The sequence below is a fragment of the Acomys minous genome (genome assembly GCF_964271855.1).
Source record: "Acomys minous genome assembly, chromosome: 10".
NCBI classification, from domain to species: Eukaryota; Metazoa; Chordata; class Mammalia; order Rodentia; family Muridae; genus Acomys; species Acomys minous.
Genome location: NC_140491.1, coordinates 33,091,783 through 33,107,032, shown reverse-complemented (window position 1 = coordinate 33,107,032; position 15,250 = coordinate 33,091,783). Strand labels below are relative to the sequence as shown.

Sequence of the window (15,250 nt, the reverse complement as noted above, 5' to 3'; positions counted from 1 at the left end):
GTCCTGAAATCTTACCTCCTATGGGCTCTTGATTTAAAACTATCTGGGGTCAGGCCCCAGGGGAGAGAGAAGGTGAGTGAAGTGGGGAGAAGGAACGGAGATGCTTTAAATGGGTAGACTAGGCTAGTCCATCCCTTCCCCCTTTCATCTGTAACTTACTTGGCCACAGTGCCACCTCTGGCTCAAGTGGACCCGTTCATTGAGATACCAGGCAAGGACCGGCTGGCTTGAAATCCTGCCATGTATTTAAGGACTCTGTACACAGCATTTCCAGTGACAGATTTATGTGATTTCAACGTAAACTCTTCTGCTGCAGCACGGAGGACAGTCACACCTCACTGGCAGCTGTACCCAAGGCCCTCAACCAGGGTGGTGACAGCCACACTTGCTTGAAAGAAAAGAAGTCCTTGCCAGCCACAGCAGGATCAGATTGGTGTGTCAAAAGGTCCTCCTTGTCACTGTGGTCAGCCACACCAGTCACCACAAGTCTATGCATGCACATGACACGCTGACGGCTCCCAGTTGTCTTCAAGAGGCCCCTCTGGACTGCTGCTGGTGGCTTCTGGTCCTCAGAGCTCATTGTGCCGAGCTCTGGAGACCCTGCTGGATAGGTCCTGCAGGTGCTTCTTCACCTGTGTAAGGGGACACCTGTCACTGGGGGACAACATGGCAAGCCCTCCATCAAGACATCACAGGAGACAGCTGGACACCAGAACTAAGCACCCTGGCTCATATTCCATTACATAGCCATCCGGAACACGTCATAAGTAACGGCAGAGCTCACTGCAGCCTCAAACACACAAGGACTACTCAAAACAAACAGCCAGAAGCAGAGCATCGCAAAGGACAATGGCACTGTGGCATTTGCCTGCCCTATTATTTTTAAGACTCTGTGGTGGGTCATGAAGGTGGTGACTTCTTCCTTAAAGTGGATGCCTGTAAATGGGGGTCACAGAACGCTGCTTCCGAACCCCTTAACAAGGGCACAAAGAACCGTAGTAGCCTGCCAGATCCGGGGCAGGCTTGATCTGTGGTTTTTACTAGTTCTCTCAAAGTGGCAGCTGCTAGCACTGCCCCTCCAAATGAGACCTGTGGTTTGCAGTCAGTAGCTGGCAGGTCTCCAAGCAAACCCAGTGGCTCCAGAACCCTGCCCCCACCCCCCACCCCCCGTTTATTGCCCAGATTCACGGGGCCCCTCACATATTGCCTCTAAATCTCTTAGAGGCCAAGGGTAGTTGATAATGTGCTTGGATTTTTATCCCCGCAAAAACCCCCAAATCCTATGGTAACCACAGTGATGGCCACTGAGCCCCAGGGCTTCGGGCTCTCGCTGTTCTACTGTACCACCCGGCCGCTCACTGTTCCCACAGACTGCCTTTGTTTCCCTGAGTCAGGAGGTCATGTGTCTGAGCCCCAGCTGAGCGGGGCTGGGTGCAAGGGCAGAGGGGGTGAAGGATGACGCGCCCCACCTTGTAGCCCAGCTCCTTGGTCTTCTCCTCCAGCAGCACGTACTTCTCCTTGTTACGGCTGATGTGCTCGGCGTCGCCGAAGCTCTCCACGTGCTTCAGCTTCTGGTGGGAAATCTCCAGCTGCTTCTGGTAGTGATTATGCTTCTCGATTTTGGCCTCGAAATGCTTGAGCTCCTCCTAGCAGGCGTCAACAACTCAGTTTCCTCAGACATGGAGCCCCCCCGGGTGCCTGGCTCTCGACCAGTGATGGCCCCGACCACCACCGGCAGCCCCCAGGCCACACCTCTGAGAACCACACATGCTTACTGCTGTGAGCCTCGAAGCAGGGGCTGTCCATCAGAACCTGATGGCAGCAGGGAATTTTGCCCTCCCATCCCTGGATACCTTCTTTCCCATGCTGACCCTGCTCCCACCCACGTCTGAACACCATACCTCTGGGAAGAACAGCCCTGCCTAGTTGGGGGGGGGGGGTGTCCAGCTCCTTCCTGGCCCCATGTCCAAGCTGATGCCCCCAGGGCTTAGCTTCACCTCGGGTGTTCCTTTTCGTTCCCTCCTTCCCCAGCAGGGACATCACCCTTATTCCTGGTGATCACCCCATCTTCCGCCTTCAGGAGATCATGACTAAGGCATCCTGGATCTTGGGATCTAAGGTCTTTTCCCGGTCCCCAAAAGCTCAAGCTCCATAAGGAGGGGGTCACGCCCATCTCACTGGGCCTGCTCCCTAGGGCTCCTTTGCACCTTTCTCACTGGCTGCCTGCTGCTGCTGAAACCTCCCCCGCCTGTTCCCTTTTACCCCATGGGTCCAGTGCTCACTGGGAGGTCAGCGGCAACCTCTAGAAGCTCCACCCCCAGAGCTCCTTGGGCACGGACACACTGGGGAGCCTTGGACTTGGGGGGAGGGGAACCTCGAACCATACAGGTCCCAAGCATGTCGCATCCTACCCTATGCAGCAAGTAACTCCCAACTATCCTACTCAGAGGACAGTCTACCCATCAGCCCCCTGCAGCTCTGCTCCCCCCACACACCCCAGACAGGGCCACACATCTCCCTCTCAGCGCCTCACAGCACAGGGCTGGGCAGACCTCCCAACAGCCAGATGCTCACACAGGAGGCACTGAGCCTGTTGGCACGTGTGTCTACCTGGCTGCCAACCATTTGGCTGCCAAGGGCTGCAGATGCCAGGGGCAGGAAAGAAAAGACTCAGGACAAAAACACAAATGCATTGTGGTGTGAGAAAAAAAGAATAGAGAACCCGATCCCATTGGAGACCACAATAGAAGGTGACCCCACCCCCCACGCCGGTTCCTTACCCGGAATGACTCCAGTTCCTTCTCTGTGAAGTTGGCAGACTGTGCCAGGTCCCACAGATCTATCACTCGGGGCTCTTCAAATTCTGCAGGAGAGCAAAGGCTGTCGGTCTAGGGAGGTAGCATGGCAGGATACGCCCTGGTGCTGGGGGCCCACATGGCCTGCTAGCCCGAGGGATAGTGTGTATTGCATCTCGGGAGCACTAAGTGCCTGGTCTGTGCTCACAGAACCAGCTTAGATGCAGCCTGATTGTAACCTCACCCCTGCAGTGAAGGGGCCACATCCCCTGGACCCAGAATTGCCTGCTGTACCTAGCCATGGCCATCAGCATGCTTCTCCTGGCTGTCTCTGAGGTGGGTGTGAGTGAGAGTAGGGATGTGACAGGGCCACGAAGACCCAGCTGGGGCCGGGTGGTGGTGGCGCACACCTTTAATCCCAGCACTCGGGAGGCAGAGGCAGGTGGATCCTTGTGAGTTCGAGGCCAGCCTGGTTCTACAATGCGAGTCCACGACAGCCAAGGCTACACAGAGAAACCATGTCTTGAAAAACAAAAAGGAAAAAAAAAAAAGACCCAGCTGAGCATTGGGGAGGGTCACCAAAGTAGAGTCTGAGGTTTGGCTATTCACCTTTTAGCTCCCATGATTCCCTGATGTCAACCCACCTCTGGGCTAAACAAAGAGCCACCCAACAAGGCTCTCTGGCCTTTGGCCACCCTTGAGCCACAGCAGAAGATCTGCTGCAGTGGGAGCTACCACCTTGCTTGATACCAGGGTCACCGGCCAGCCTGAGATCAATGGCAAGGCTGGCAAGAGGATGTGGGGACAGTCCTGTATGAGAGTACCCAAACTGAAGAGACAGCCTGGACGAGGCCGCCAACTCGAGGGCCACTCTGCTACCACTTCGACTTTGGTGACAGGGCTGAGGGCTAGCCCAGAACATTAAAAAAAAAAAAGTTTTATGACTGTAAGTATGCTGTCTTCATGCACACCAGAAGAGGGTATTAGATCCTATTGCAGATGGTTGTGAGCCACCATGTGGGTGGTGGAAATTGAACTCAGCACCTTTGAAAAAGCAGTCAGTGCTTTTAACCACTGAACCATCTCTCTAGCTCCCAGAACACTGAAAAAAAAAAAAAATTAACCATTAATTGGGCGGTGATGGTGCACACCTTTAATCCCAACACTTGGGATGCAGAGGCAGGTGAATCTCTGAGAGTTCAAGGGCAGCCTGGTCTATAAAGCAAGTCCAGGACAGCTAAGGCTATACAGAGAGACCATGTCTTGAAAAACCAAAAATAAATAAATAAATAAAATAAAAATTTTTTAAATTTTATGTGTATGAATGTTTTGCCTGCACAAATGTCTATGTATCACAGGCTTATAGTGCCCATGGAGGCCATTAGAGGGCATTGGATTACCTGGGACTATCCAGATGGTTGTGGGCTGCCATGTGGATGCTGGGGACAAAACCCGGGTCCTCTGGCAGAGGTCAGTGCTCCTAATCACCAAGACATCTCCCCAGTTCCTGGCCCAGACAGACCCAGGAAGTGAGGTCCAGGACAGGCCACTCTTTAACACAGTCAAGGACTGAGTGTGACAAGTCTCCTAGGCACTCCTGGGTCCATGCCACCACCTGTCACCTAAGCACCTGTCTGTCTGGCAGTCTGCCTGTCTTAAACAGAAGCAGAAGATCCCACCACTGGGTGTCAGCGGCCCTAAACTGCACACAGGGCGCAGGGCTTACCAGTGGTGGAGCCGTAGCCCAGGTGGCTGACCTTCCTCAGGCGGTCTAGGCCCTGGTTGATGCTACGCAGCCTGTCCTTCAGCTCGCTGTGCTTGCTGGTCAGGGTGTCGCTCTGGATGTGGCTCATGTCGGAGGGAACAAGCAGGTTCTCATAACCTTCTGCAGAACAAGATGCAGAATGTCTGAGAATGACCCGGGTCCCGGTGGCCAAGATGGCCCTCAGTCTATCCACCAGTCGTGCCTCTGCAGCCTTCAGTGCTAGCTGATGGATGGGCTTTCTCAAACAAGCATCTAAGTGTGGATGTCTCAGTATCTGTACCCGAAGGCCTGTCCCAGGGACCCCCACGATCCCCAACGGCCCCAACTTTCTCAGGTTCTATACTAGTCAGAAGGTTAGAGATGTGGTGGCCTGCTACGTCAGAGCACCTCAGTAACCCCAGAAGCAACCATTTCATCCATGCAGCCGTACTGCCGTTAACACAACTGGTTTAAAACCCGTGCATTTGTGAGCGCGAGGAAAGGGTCCCCGTTCCCTCCCCGGAACCCTAGGCTACTGTGGAGCACCGTGCCCAGCACAGGGGAGCACGGGCGTACCTTCAGCTCTGCTCAGTGTGTCGAGCAGCACGTTGTACTCATGGATCTTCTCTTTGTAGTGTAGAAACTCCCGCCACAGCTTGTCCAGTTCGTCACTGGAGAATTTCCCTGACGTCTTTGCCTAGGAGCAAACAGCCGTGAGTGACTGTGTCCTTGTCCTTAGCGAACCCCAAGGACTTCAGGTGCCTCTCGGCTCTACCCTTGATCCAGATCAAAGAGCCTGGGGCTCTTCTTGTCCTCTACAAACCTTCTGACCCTCGACTAGGTATGTGCACCAGAAAAAAAAAATCAAATTGGAAGTGCCCGAGAAGCAGCGCCCCCTTTTCCTTGATGTCCGCAGATTTGACAGGGTGAGGCAGAAAAGGGTCAGGCAAGACCCTGAGGAAGGTGTCTATGTCTGCTTGACTCCTCTGGCTGTGTGGGGATCGAGAACAGCAGGGCCAGCATGGTCCAGATCAGTGTAACCCAGACAGGTAATCCGGGAAGCTGGACCAAGTGAGCCTGTGGCACTGGACCACTGTCGTATCCCACTGCCCACCCGACACCTGTGCTCTCTGCTTAGGTCTGCACCCCCAAAGCAAAGATGGGCCAGACCCAGTACTGCCCACTTTCCCAATCACAGCACCAAGAGACCACACCAACATCTGCACACGGCTGAGGGCCCCTCTGCTGAGCACAGAAGCAGGACCACACAGCGGCCTGACCTGACTTGACCTGACTGACGCCTGTGAAGCACACGTCTAATACCACAGTCCTGACAGCTAGGAGCAGCCCTGCTGGGCTGTCCTAACCAACAGACTTCACAGGAAGGAGAAATGAGCGTGTCTCACGGAGAAGCCGGCGGCCTGATGTGGTTCTCACATACCAGGCTTCAGGGCAGAAGAGGCCGGAGTGAGATGATGGCAGAGACGCAGTTCCCACAGCCCCACATCTTAAGGCGGGTGGTGGTGGGGGGAGGGGGGCAATGGAGAGGAAGGGGGGGAGCGGTACCTTGTGCCACAGCTTTTCCAGCCTGGGGTCCCCCAGCTCGTCCTGGGTGTCTTCATTGAGTGCGTTGCTGTGTACCATCTGGGAGTCCTTCCTCCCATCCAGCCCGTACCTGGCCACGATGACTACAGAGAGGGCATATGATGCTTATTGGACACGGACTCCCGATAGGCAGGAGCTGCCACAGGAGCCCGTATGATGAGTCTGCTTCTCATGTTCTAGAATGAATGCTCTAGCTTCCTTTCACCCTTCTCCTGAATGGCCACACAAGATCTGGTGAGAACGTGCACACCTCCTGCTTGAGCCCTCCTGAATCAGCTCATAGGCAGGGGGGGGGGGTGTGGCCCGATGTGTGGAGTTTTGGACAGTGTCCTGGGTGTCAGGGTGATGGCTAGCAGAGGCTGGCCAATAGGCACCTGGCCTCTGAGATGCCCAGTCTCTCCACTCTGGAGGTCTTGGCACCTTTTGTCGCCAACACATAACAGGGACAAGCCTTCCAGCTGACTTCAAAAGTGCTTGTCCTCTTAACTTTCATGCCCCCGATGGCCAGGCTACCCTGTAGCTCGTATGCCGTGTACAACCACCCATAATGCCTGCTTGGTTAGAGGGCTTGTTTGATCCCTGCTCTTCAGGGCAGAGACACTCCTAGCCCCTAACTTCTCCTTCGCCTCTGGGGATCTGTTCCTCACCTGTGACCTTGTCTTTTCTAGAAAGGGTACATAATTTCTCTGTTGTGTTACCCTGTCATATCTGAGCTGGTGAGCCACTGGTCCCCAGCATTTTCTTGGGGACTGGGAAGTTCCACATGGCACTGTGGTCTCCTGGCCCTACTGGATCAGCGACCACATGGCTCCTAAGGCAGCTTCCACTCCTTCTGACGGGGTCTGCTTTCAGTCACAGCCAACCCTGCAAGTGTCCCTGTTGCCCAGTTTGCACATGTCTTTGGGGAATTTCTCTCCCTTTCCCAGGCCTAAGAATTACGGTACTGGGAAGCTTGAATCTCCCCTCACTCCAGAAGTTGGGATGATGAATGAATTATGAGGCATGCACTCCTAGTGTCCAGTCTGTGAGCACACAGCCTTGCTCTACAGTCACAAGCAGTCTATAGCATTCCTGATGACCATGGAAAGCCACTTCTACTGACGGGTCAGGAGGTATCTGTGACTTAATGTGGACTCCATTACATCTAACTTAGACCATACAAAGCGATTTTAAAAGCGGACAGTGTCAAGTAGGGCATAGTGGCGCACACCTTTAATCCCAGCCCTCGGGAGGCAGAGGCGGACGTATCTCTGTGAGTTTGAGGCAAGTCTAGTTTACAAAGTGAGTCCAGGACAGCCAAGGCTACACAGAGAAACCTTGTCTCAAAAAACCAAAACCAAGAGGCTTAGGCAGGTGGAATGCTTGGGTCTTGGAGTTTGCGGACAGCCTGGGTGACAATAAAATCAGTTTGCTCTTAGCCTCAGAGAGCCAGTGCCTGGCACTGCCTCTGCAGCTTTGCTGCCCAGCCCAAGCCTGCTCATTGCCTGGCACCATGGAAAAGAGCTGTCACTGTTACCCCCAACCTGGGTAGCCCGGGCCCAGCCTGGAGAGCGAGATAGCCCTGGGGATGGTAGTGGGCATGCACCTGAACAGACCAAGCAGGACTGCTGCCGAGAGCACTGAGTCCATGTGGGGCTTTGTACAAGAGCTGAGGGTCTAGATGAGACAGCCCATGAGGCCTGGCCTTAAGGGTCTGGCCTGACCCAGGATAGAGCTGGTTGCAGGTAGGGGGCCCAACCCTACATGTGATTAATAGCAGCATCTGTTTCCTATCCCCAGGTTTTGGGTCTGGACTCTGCACTTTGGTCCCCCAGATGTGGCTCCAGCACTGACAATGACCAGAGCAGTGAAGGGAGGGCCCACATGGACAACACACAGAGGGTGGCCAGCGTCAGTAAGCACCCATCTCGAGCAGCAAGAGCACTCCCAAGTGCTTATAAGAGTCAATGTCTGCTGCCAGGCCCCCAGCACCAATGAAAAGAAAGTATCACCCTAACAGAAAACCTCGCTGTACGTGGGCCAGACCTTGCCAAGCTGAAGAAGCTACTTCTCACCCAGGACACGGGCTTGAGGGAAGATGATGGTCACTAGCTCACTTCTTCGGGCCTTCTGCGTTCCTCTCTCTGAGCCCAATGCCACCATCTCTACAGAGCTGGTTGCCTACTTCCTTCTGGCAGGTCCTGGCTTCCCCACCTGGGGGACCAACTCCGCATTCAGCATCAGGCCCGAGGAAGGGACTCACTCTAAAGGGCAGCTCCTGTCACAGTGGACACCTTAGCACCGAGGGCTAGCTCTGAGGAAACCGCCTGGATGAACCCTGGCAACACGTTCAGTTGCTTGCGCCTGCCAACATTAACTCCCATCACCCACCCTGTACGTCAGTGGTACCTCATGGCAGGGAGGCACTACACTCAGCTTGGGACTACCAGGAGAGACAGGGGATGCCCATGTCATGTGGAAAGCAGTGTGTTAGGCCAAGGAGTAGGGGTATGCGGGGGTGGGGTTGGTGGGTGAGGTGGGGCAAAGGTGCCCCTGGCCAGCCAATGGGTGGCAGAGCTCAGATAAGAGCCCCACTGCCCGGAGCATTTAGAAGGGGTTGTGGCCAGTCTACAGGCTACGTTCTGAATGTCACACGATGAGCTCGACTCTTCTTATCAGTGACTGATTGTGGACTGAGGGTGTTGGGAGGGAGGCAAAAGAACCTGAGTGGAGCAGTTACATGCATCCTCTAGACCGAAGGATGCACATATACAGCAATGGGCGCACACAGTGAGATGCTCACAGCCCTGCCTTGCCAGCACAGTCGGTTCTGAGGTCAGACCTGCTTCCTCATCTGGCTGACAGCATCCTTTGTTTCCTTCCTGGCTCCAGAGTCTTTGGTTGCCTTTGATATCAGTGTACCAAGTCCCCAGCCCCAACTCCCTCTCATCATCCATAAAAGCAGCCCAGGGACTTTTGACTGTGACCCAGGGCATCTGTCCTAGGATGAGCCACCTCGCAGGCTGCACAGGCTGATGTCCCAATTTACCCGTCCCTGACCCTCAACTTGGCCTCGGGACTGGGGGCTGGGGGCTGAGGCCTGGGGGCTGCACCCGCACGAGAATGGGAAGGTACCGTACATACTGTTGAGGTTGTGGACCAGCTTGGCTTCTTTCTCCCCATCCTCATCTAAGCCTTCCACCTTCAGTTTCTTCCAGTTGAGCTCGTCCCTCTCTTGTATTTTCAGGTCAGAATGGAGCTCAGCCAACTTCACGGGAGACAGATGAAGCTGTCCAGGAAAGGAGCAACAGGTGATAAGCCACTGTGTGACAGGCCAAGGGCAAGAAGACTGACCTGGGGGAGGGGTGGCCGGGATCAGAGAGGACAAGGCTGGAGGTCGCTGACAAGAGGCACAAGAACGTCAAAGACTCTAGGTCAAGAGCCCAGCTAGAAGCCGGGCGTGACGGGCGCACGCCTTTAATCCCGGCGCTCAGGAAGGAGAGGCAGGCGGGTCACTGTGAGTTCGAGGCCAGTCTGGTCTACAAAGTGAGTCCAGCAAAGCAAAGGCCACACAGAGAAACTCTGTCTCGAAAACCCAAAAAGAGCCCAGCTAGAGACACAGCTGGGGCAAAGTCTAGATAACCCCAAATCCAGTAAGAAGCCGACAGCTGTCAGCAGGGCACCACACCATAACAATCTGACACTCAGAGCTATGTACCAGGGAAAGGGATACACCAGTGAAGGCCTGGACTTGGTGAAGAAATGAATATATATATATATATATATATATATATATATATATATATATATATATATATATGTATATATATATATACAATAAGTAAGAGAAGAAAAAAGAACTACCATAGAGTAGAAGACTGAATTTACAGAAAAATTCCCAATAAAAAATATCTTAATTTTGTTGTTGTTGTTGTTGAGGTACTAGGACCGACTTGTGCAAACTAGGCCTACTACTACAGAGAGATCCTGTCTCAAAAAAAAAAAAAAAAAGAAAAGAAAAGAAAAAGGACCTGAGAAATCAGCTCCCGTCATCTGAATACATTTCCTCTAAGAAGATGAAAACTGGGCCTCTGGGATTGTATGGTAACATGAAGAGGTTCCCCTAACCCCAACTCCAAAGACAGTCCTCTGCTCCCCGCACTGCCCAAGAGCCTTGCATCTTGCAATACACTAGGCATGTTGCAGCACTGAGTCAGGACAGATGTGCCTTCGTCCCCCCAATGAATGGCTCACAGCTCATCCTAAGCTGCCTGTGAAACAGGAACTGGGTAATGCCAGGCTCGGGTCGTGAAGGGTTAGACTGACATGAAGCAATGACCCCCCCCCCCGCGCACCCCAAGTCTCAAATTGCCCAATCTCACAAGGTGGCGGTGGGTTCCATGCCTCTGCAGAGCTCTTTCACACCCAACTCCACTCCCTGGCACCTCAAGACAAACCTCAGTTCTCCTAAAGGTGCGTTGGAAATGGCAAACAGCTCTGCCGTGCTTTTTCTTTGGCTTCATACATGATAAACTATGTTCCGCTCACTACAATGCAGTTTTGTATTTGGAAAACAAAGAAACACAGACTGTTTAAAGGATAAAACATCCCTGAGTGGTGAAGGAAGGTCATGGACCCAGGAGGGGCCTAGGTGAGCACTGTATCTACCTAGAGCAAAGCTTTAGGAGTGGGACTCCACAGCACTGACAACTTTATCATCCTGAAGGAGCAGAAGGCCATTCCAAATGTTTACATGTTTACATGAAAGATAAGAGCCTGGTGCTTGCCTGGCGTGGCGCACGCCTTTAATCCCAGCACTCAGGAGGCAGAGGCAGGTGGATCTCTGTGAGTTCGAGGCCAGCCTGGTTACAAAGTAAGTCCAGGACAGGCAAGGCTACATAGAGAAAACCTGCCTCAAAAAACAAACAAACAAACAAACAACAACAACAACAATAACAACAACAAAGAGCTTGCTGCTCTTCCCCTAGGCAGAGGTGACTTAGCAGGTAGGACACAGCTGGAAGCCTCCAAGTCTAGAAGGAAAACGCAAAACTCAGCCAGTGTCCTCAAGGCTCTTTGTAAGTGGGGAGTAGACACAAGATGTCCAATAAGAGAAGCCGCCCAGAAGAATGTCCCCCTTCGTTCAGCAGGAAGAGTGAGCACGCATCCCCTCTGCAGAACTTCAGGGCTAGAGGGCTGGAAGGGCACACAACCCAAGGCATAGACAGGATGAGGAGAGTGGCCACCCCAGCGGTGGCACGGGGAGTGTGGAGAATCAGGAGAAATAGAATCTGGTGCTGCAATGGATCAGTGCATATGGCAGAGGAGGAACCCAGGGACCACACAGGTGCAGAGTAAAGACAGGTGACCTGCCACAGTAGGTCTGGGAAAGTCACCTGGAAATGCAGGTGGAGGACTTGGGGCCAGTGTCTCAGAAAAAGGGATCCCGGGATCTAAGGGAACCAGACTGCATTTCCCCCAAGACAGTCTTCGTGACCACATCCCATAGATAACGCCGGGTGAGCGCACTCGTTGCAGTGGGGGCCTGGAGACAGATGCTCTTTAACTCTAGCTGGCCCCCACAGCTCTGTGATGCTCTTCCACAGCCACTCCCAGCTGTGCTCCTGGCCCCTTTTCTCTAGAAAAGCTGAACTGCTTTTCCAGGCCACAGAGCTGTCCCAAACCTTTGCAGGCTAGACACTGCTCACTGCCCCCTCCTTGCAGCAGCACCTCAAAGACACTAGCTGGGTCCCGTAGTAGTTCAGGAAGGGCCTGTGGGACTATCTGTGAGGTGCACCACGCCCCTTCCCCAGAAGCCAGCCTCCCAAATACCTCTCCATCCTGATCCTCCAGGGACAAAGTTTCCCCACTGTTGTTTTCTTTTAAAACTCACGCTTAGTTTGCAAATTATTTACTCTCCTCCCAAACGCAGGAATGTTCAAGTTGGAGGGCTAAAGGGCAACTAACTACCTCCTTCAAGCTAGAGAGGAAGAGACTTTGGCCCTGAGGTATTTTGTTTAGGTATTTATAAATACCTCAACAAAAGCCCAAGTACTGGCCTACAATCACCCAAGTCCCAGACCAGCCCTCAGGCTCTTGCTCTCTCCATTCCAAAACAGAGATTAAGATATCTGCTAAATCTGACTTTAGCATTCCCCAGGTCTTGAGTAGTGTCTCCCTACACTAAGGGATCCCAACCCTCTTGAGAACTGCTTCACCCAAATTAGCCAGCTCCATTAGCAACTGAGACTTCTGCTGTTCCTACCTGCACAGCCTCATCTCAGGTTACCTGCTTTTCTTCTTTCCATAGGGGTAAATACAGATAAAAGAAACGGCTTGCAAGCCAGACCTCTTACTACCTCCATCTGAATAACTGGCTCTTTGGAAAATTGGCTTTCTGGACAGAGAGAGCAGGTGTGCACAGCTAGGAAGGGTATCACTCATTCTCTGGGGCCCCCAGGCGCCGGCCTCATACCACCAGCACCAAGTACCTTTTGGGCTTTTGAATCTTCCTTATTGCAAGTAAGGTCAGGGTGGCCCACCTGACACTTAAGGGAGGCAGTACAAAGGGTAGGCCGCCTCTGGTCTAGCGGCTACGCCAGCCTCTAGATCAGGGGCCTGCTCTCCTTCGCTCACAAGCAGCTCCTCACCCCCTAGCCCCGAGCATCTTCCCGGCCCCGCTCACCCTCCGGGCCTTCTCCCATAGCTGGTTCAGCTTCTCCATGCGGAACTCCTCCCCGGGCTCACGCTTGGGGACCATCTCGGGCTCGTTCTTCTCCCGCGAGTACTTGCCGCCATGGCCAGCGATGGGCTGGAGCACAAGCAACAGAGGCAACAACAACAGCAACAGCAGCTGGAGCCGGGGCAGCGTAGATAGCCTCTCTCTCCGAGGCGCCATCTTCCTCTGCAGAGCCAGACGCACACGGACTGACAGGCCTGAGTCCTGTAAGACCGCCCATTTTCAGCCCCGCCCTCCACGCAGATCCGCCTCCAGACCACGCCTCCCTCTTCGTCTGACTCCGCCTGCCTCCAGGTCCCGCCCACCTCCTGCAGAGAGCTGTGGTTCCTATGCATTTTCGTTCTCTCGGCCTAGGGCTGCGGTCTTCAGAGCCCACCAGCCGGCCTCCTGGGCTCCACTAAGGAAGGGAAGCTGGGAAAACCGGGCCCTTCGGCCAAACTGGGGCTACTCCATCTCATCTGTGCACTTAATCCTACTCCTCGTAATCACGCAAGAAGCACAGAGGGAGATGGATTTGCCATTAAACCCGGGAGCACCTATTTCACCTCCGTCTTTGGGTCATGTCCCAGACACTTCTGAGGTTTCTGTTTGAAAGGCTTTGTGTGCCTGCCTAGTCTCTTTCTACCTGCAGCCCTGGAGAAAATCCAATGGACAGAATGAGGTGTTGCCTGCTGTTGGGGGCGTGGCCCGTCTTGGAGACAACCTGGCTTTCAAGGAACCCAGGGTCTAGTACAGGCACCAGTACAGTTTGAGGTTCCCAGGAGGGACAGGCAGAAGAGTCATCTAGTGAGGGTGACTCTAATCTCCAATGGGGACACGGAGGACAAAGATCTTCGGGGCAGTCAGTGCTTTTTTTTTTTCCTTCTTCTTCTTTTTAATCTTGTGTTTCTCCAGAAAGAGACCATGGTGATTTGCTGACATTGTCACCTACTTTCAGAGGTCATTTTGTTTTGTTTTGTTTTGGTTTCTTTTCTTTAAACAGGGTCTCACTGTGTATGTAGCTCTGGTTATCCTGAAACTCACTATGTAGACCAAGCTGGCCTCAAACTCATAGAGATTTCTCTGCCTCTGCCTCTGCCTCCCAAGTATGCACCACTACACCCAGCCTAAAATGTCTCCCCTTCAGACAGGAGAGGGAGGATTGTTTTTGTTCTGGGGCTTTTTGGTGTTTTTTGTTTTGTTTTGTTTGTTTTTAGATGAAATGGGATCTCACCCAGTAGCCCTGGAACTCAGCTATGTAGACCAGTCTGGCCTTGAACTCACAGAGATCCACCTGCCCTGCTGTCACTGAGGTGTCTGAGATCTTTTTAAAAAATAATTTATTTAATTTTATATTATGTATATTGGTTGTGGGGGTGTCAGATCCCTTGGAACTGGAACCACAGGGTGCTAGGAATTGAACCCGGGTCCTTAGGAAGAGCAGGCAGTGCTCTTAACCACTGAGCCATCTCTCCAGCCCACCTCCCCTTTTCTTAAGATTTATTTTTTAAATGTATTTGAGTACACTGTCTTCATGTACACCAGAATAGGGCATCAAATTGTATTATAGATGGTTGTTAGCCACCATGTGGTTGCTGGGAATTGTTTTGTTTTTGCCTTGTTTTGTTTCGTTTTGTTTTGTTTTTCTTTTTTTGTTTTTGTTTTCTTTTTTTGTTTTTTGCTTTTTGTTTTTCGAGACAGAGTTTCTCTGTGTAACCTTGGCTGTCAGGACTCACTTTGTAGATCAGGCTGGCCTCGAACTCACAGCGATCTGACTGCCTCTGCCTCCTGAGTGCTGGGATTAAAGGCATGTGCCACCACACCTGGCTAGGTTGCTGGGAATTGAGCTCAGGAACTCTGGAAGAACAGACAGTGCTCTTAACCTCTGCGCCATCTCTTCAGCCCGGTGTCTGAGGTCTTAAGGACAGTTGCTTCATTTATTTTTTTCCAGTGGATTGAGACAAGCGTGTGAAGCCAGTCCCTAGTCCTCTATCTTCTCCAGAAGCATAGGTTCCCAGCTGCTCAGCTGTTAATATTTGATGCACAACCCTTTGTTACTTGCTCGGGTTAGTGTAACTGTAACAAGCCTGGCAGTACATGAAGGCCCCAGAGGACAGAAGTTCATCTTGACCCTTGCTCCAGTCTTAAGGCAGATTCATTCTGGGTGGTGGCTTGGAGCCAGGCTGCCCCCTACCCCTTCACTAGTTTCTAAGACTGCCTCCCACAGGCAGACAGGCAGATAGGCAGAAGGACGTGGTTGAGAGGACGTGGTTGAGAGGCTAGCTGTGTTACCTCTGCTCAGGGTTCACTGCCTGGATCCTTTCTAGTTGCGCTGTAGGTTGGGAATGCTGTGTAGCAGTTCTGAAAGGAGAGGGCATGAGAGGATGGAGGGCTGCGAGCCTTTTTCTT

General features: G+C 52.8%; 1 protein-coding gene across 1 annotated transcript; it reads right to left on the bottom strand.

Annotated features, from left to right (window-relative positions):
* Positions 1-223: 223 nt before the first annotated feature.
* LRPAP1 (LDL receptor related protein associated protein 1) lies at positions 224-13,070 on the bottom strand. Its single transcript, XM_084797299.1, has 8 exons — positions 12,809-13,070; positions 9,268-9,412; positions 6,106-6,227; positions 5,116-5,236; positions 4,522-4,680; positions 2,781-2,863; positions 1,470-1,646; positions 224-632 (listed from the first exon to the last, which is right to left on the bottom strand). The coding sequence occupies exons 1-8, from the start codon at positions 13,019-13,021 to the stop codon at positions 570-572; spliced, it is 1,083 nt and encodes a 360-aa protein (XP_084653425.1). The 5' UTR covers positions 13,022-13,070; the 3' UTR covers positions 224-569.
* Positions 13,071-15,250: the final 2,180 nt, after the last annotated feature.

Excerpts from the sequence above, each read along its gene's own strand:
- LRPAP1 (XM_084797299.1), bottom strand. The coding sequence starts at position 13,021 with ATGGCGCCTCGGAGAGAGAGGCTATCTACGCTGCCCCGGCTCCAGCTG. Across the intron at positions 9,413-12,808 it reads TATGGGAGAAGGCCCGGAGG|CTTCATCTGTCTCCCGTGAA; the intron begins GTGAGCGGGGCC and ends TTTCCTGGACAG. Across the intron at positions 4,681-5,115 it reads CACACTGAGCAGAGCTGAAG|AAGGTTATGAGAACCTGCTT; the intron begins GTACGCCCGTGC and ends CTTGTTCTGCAG.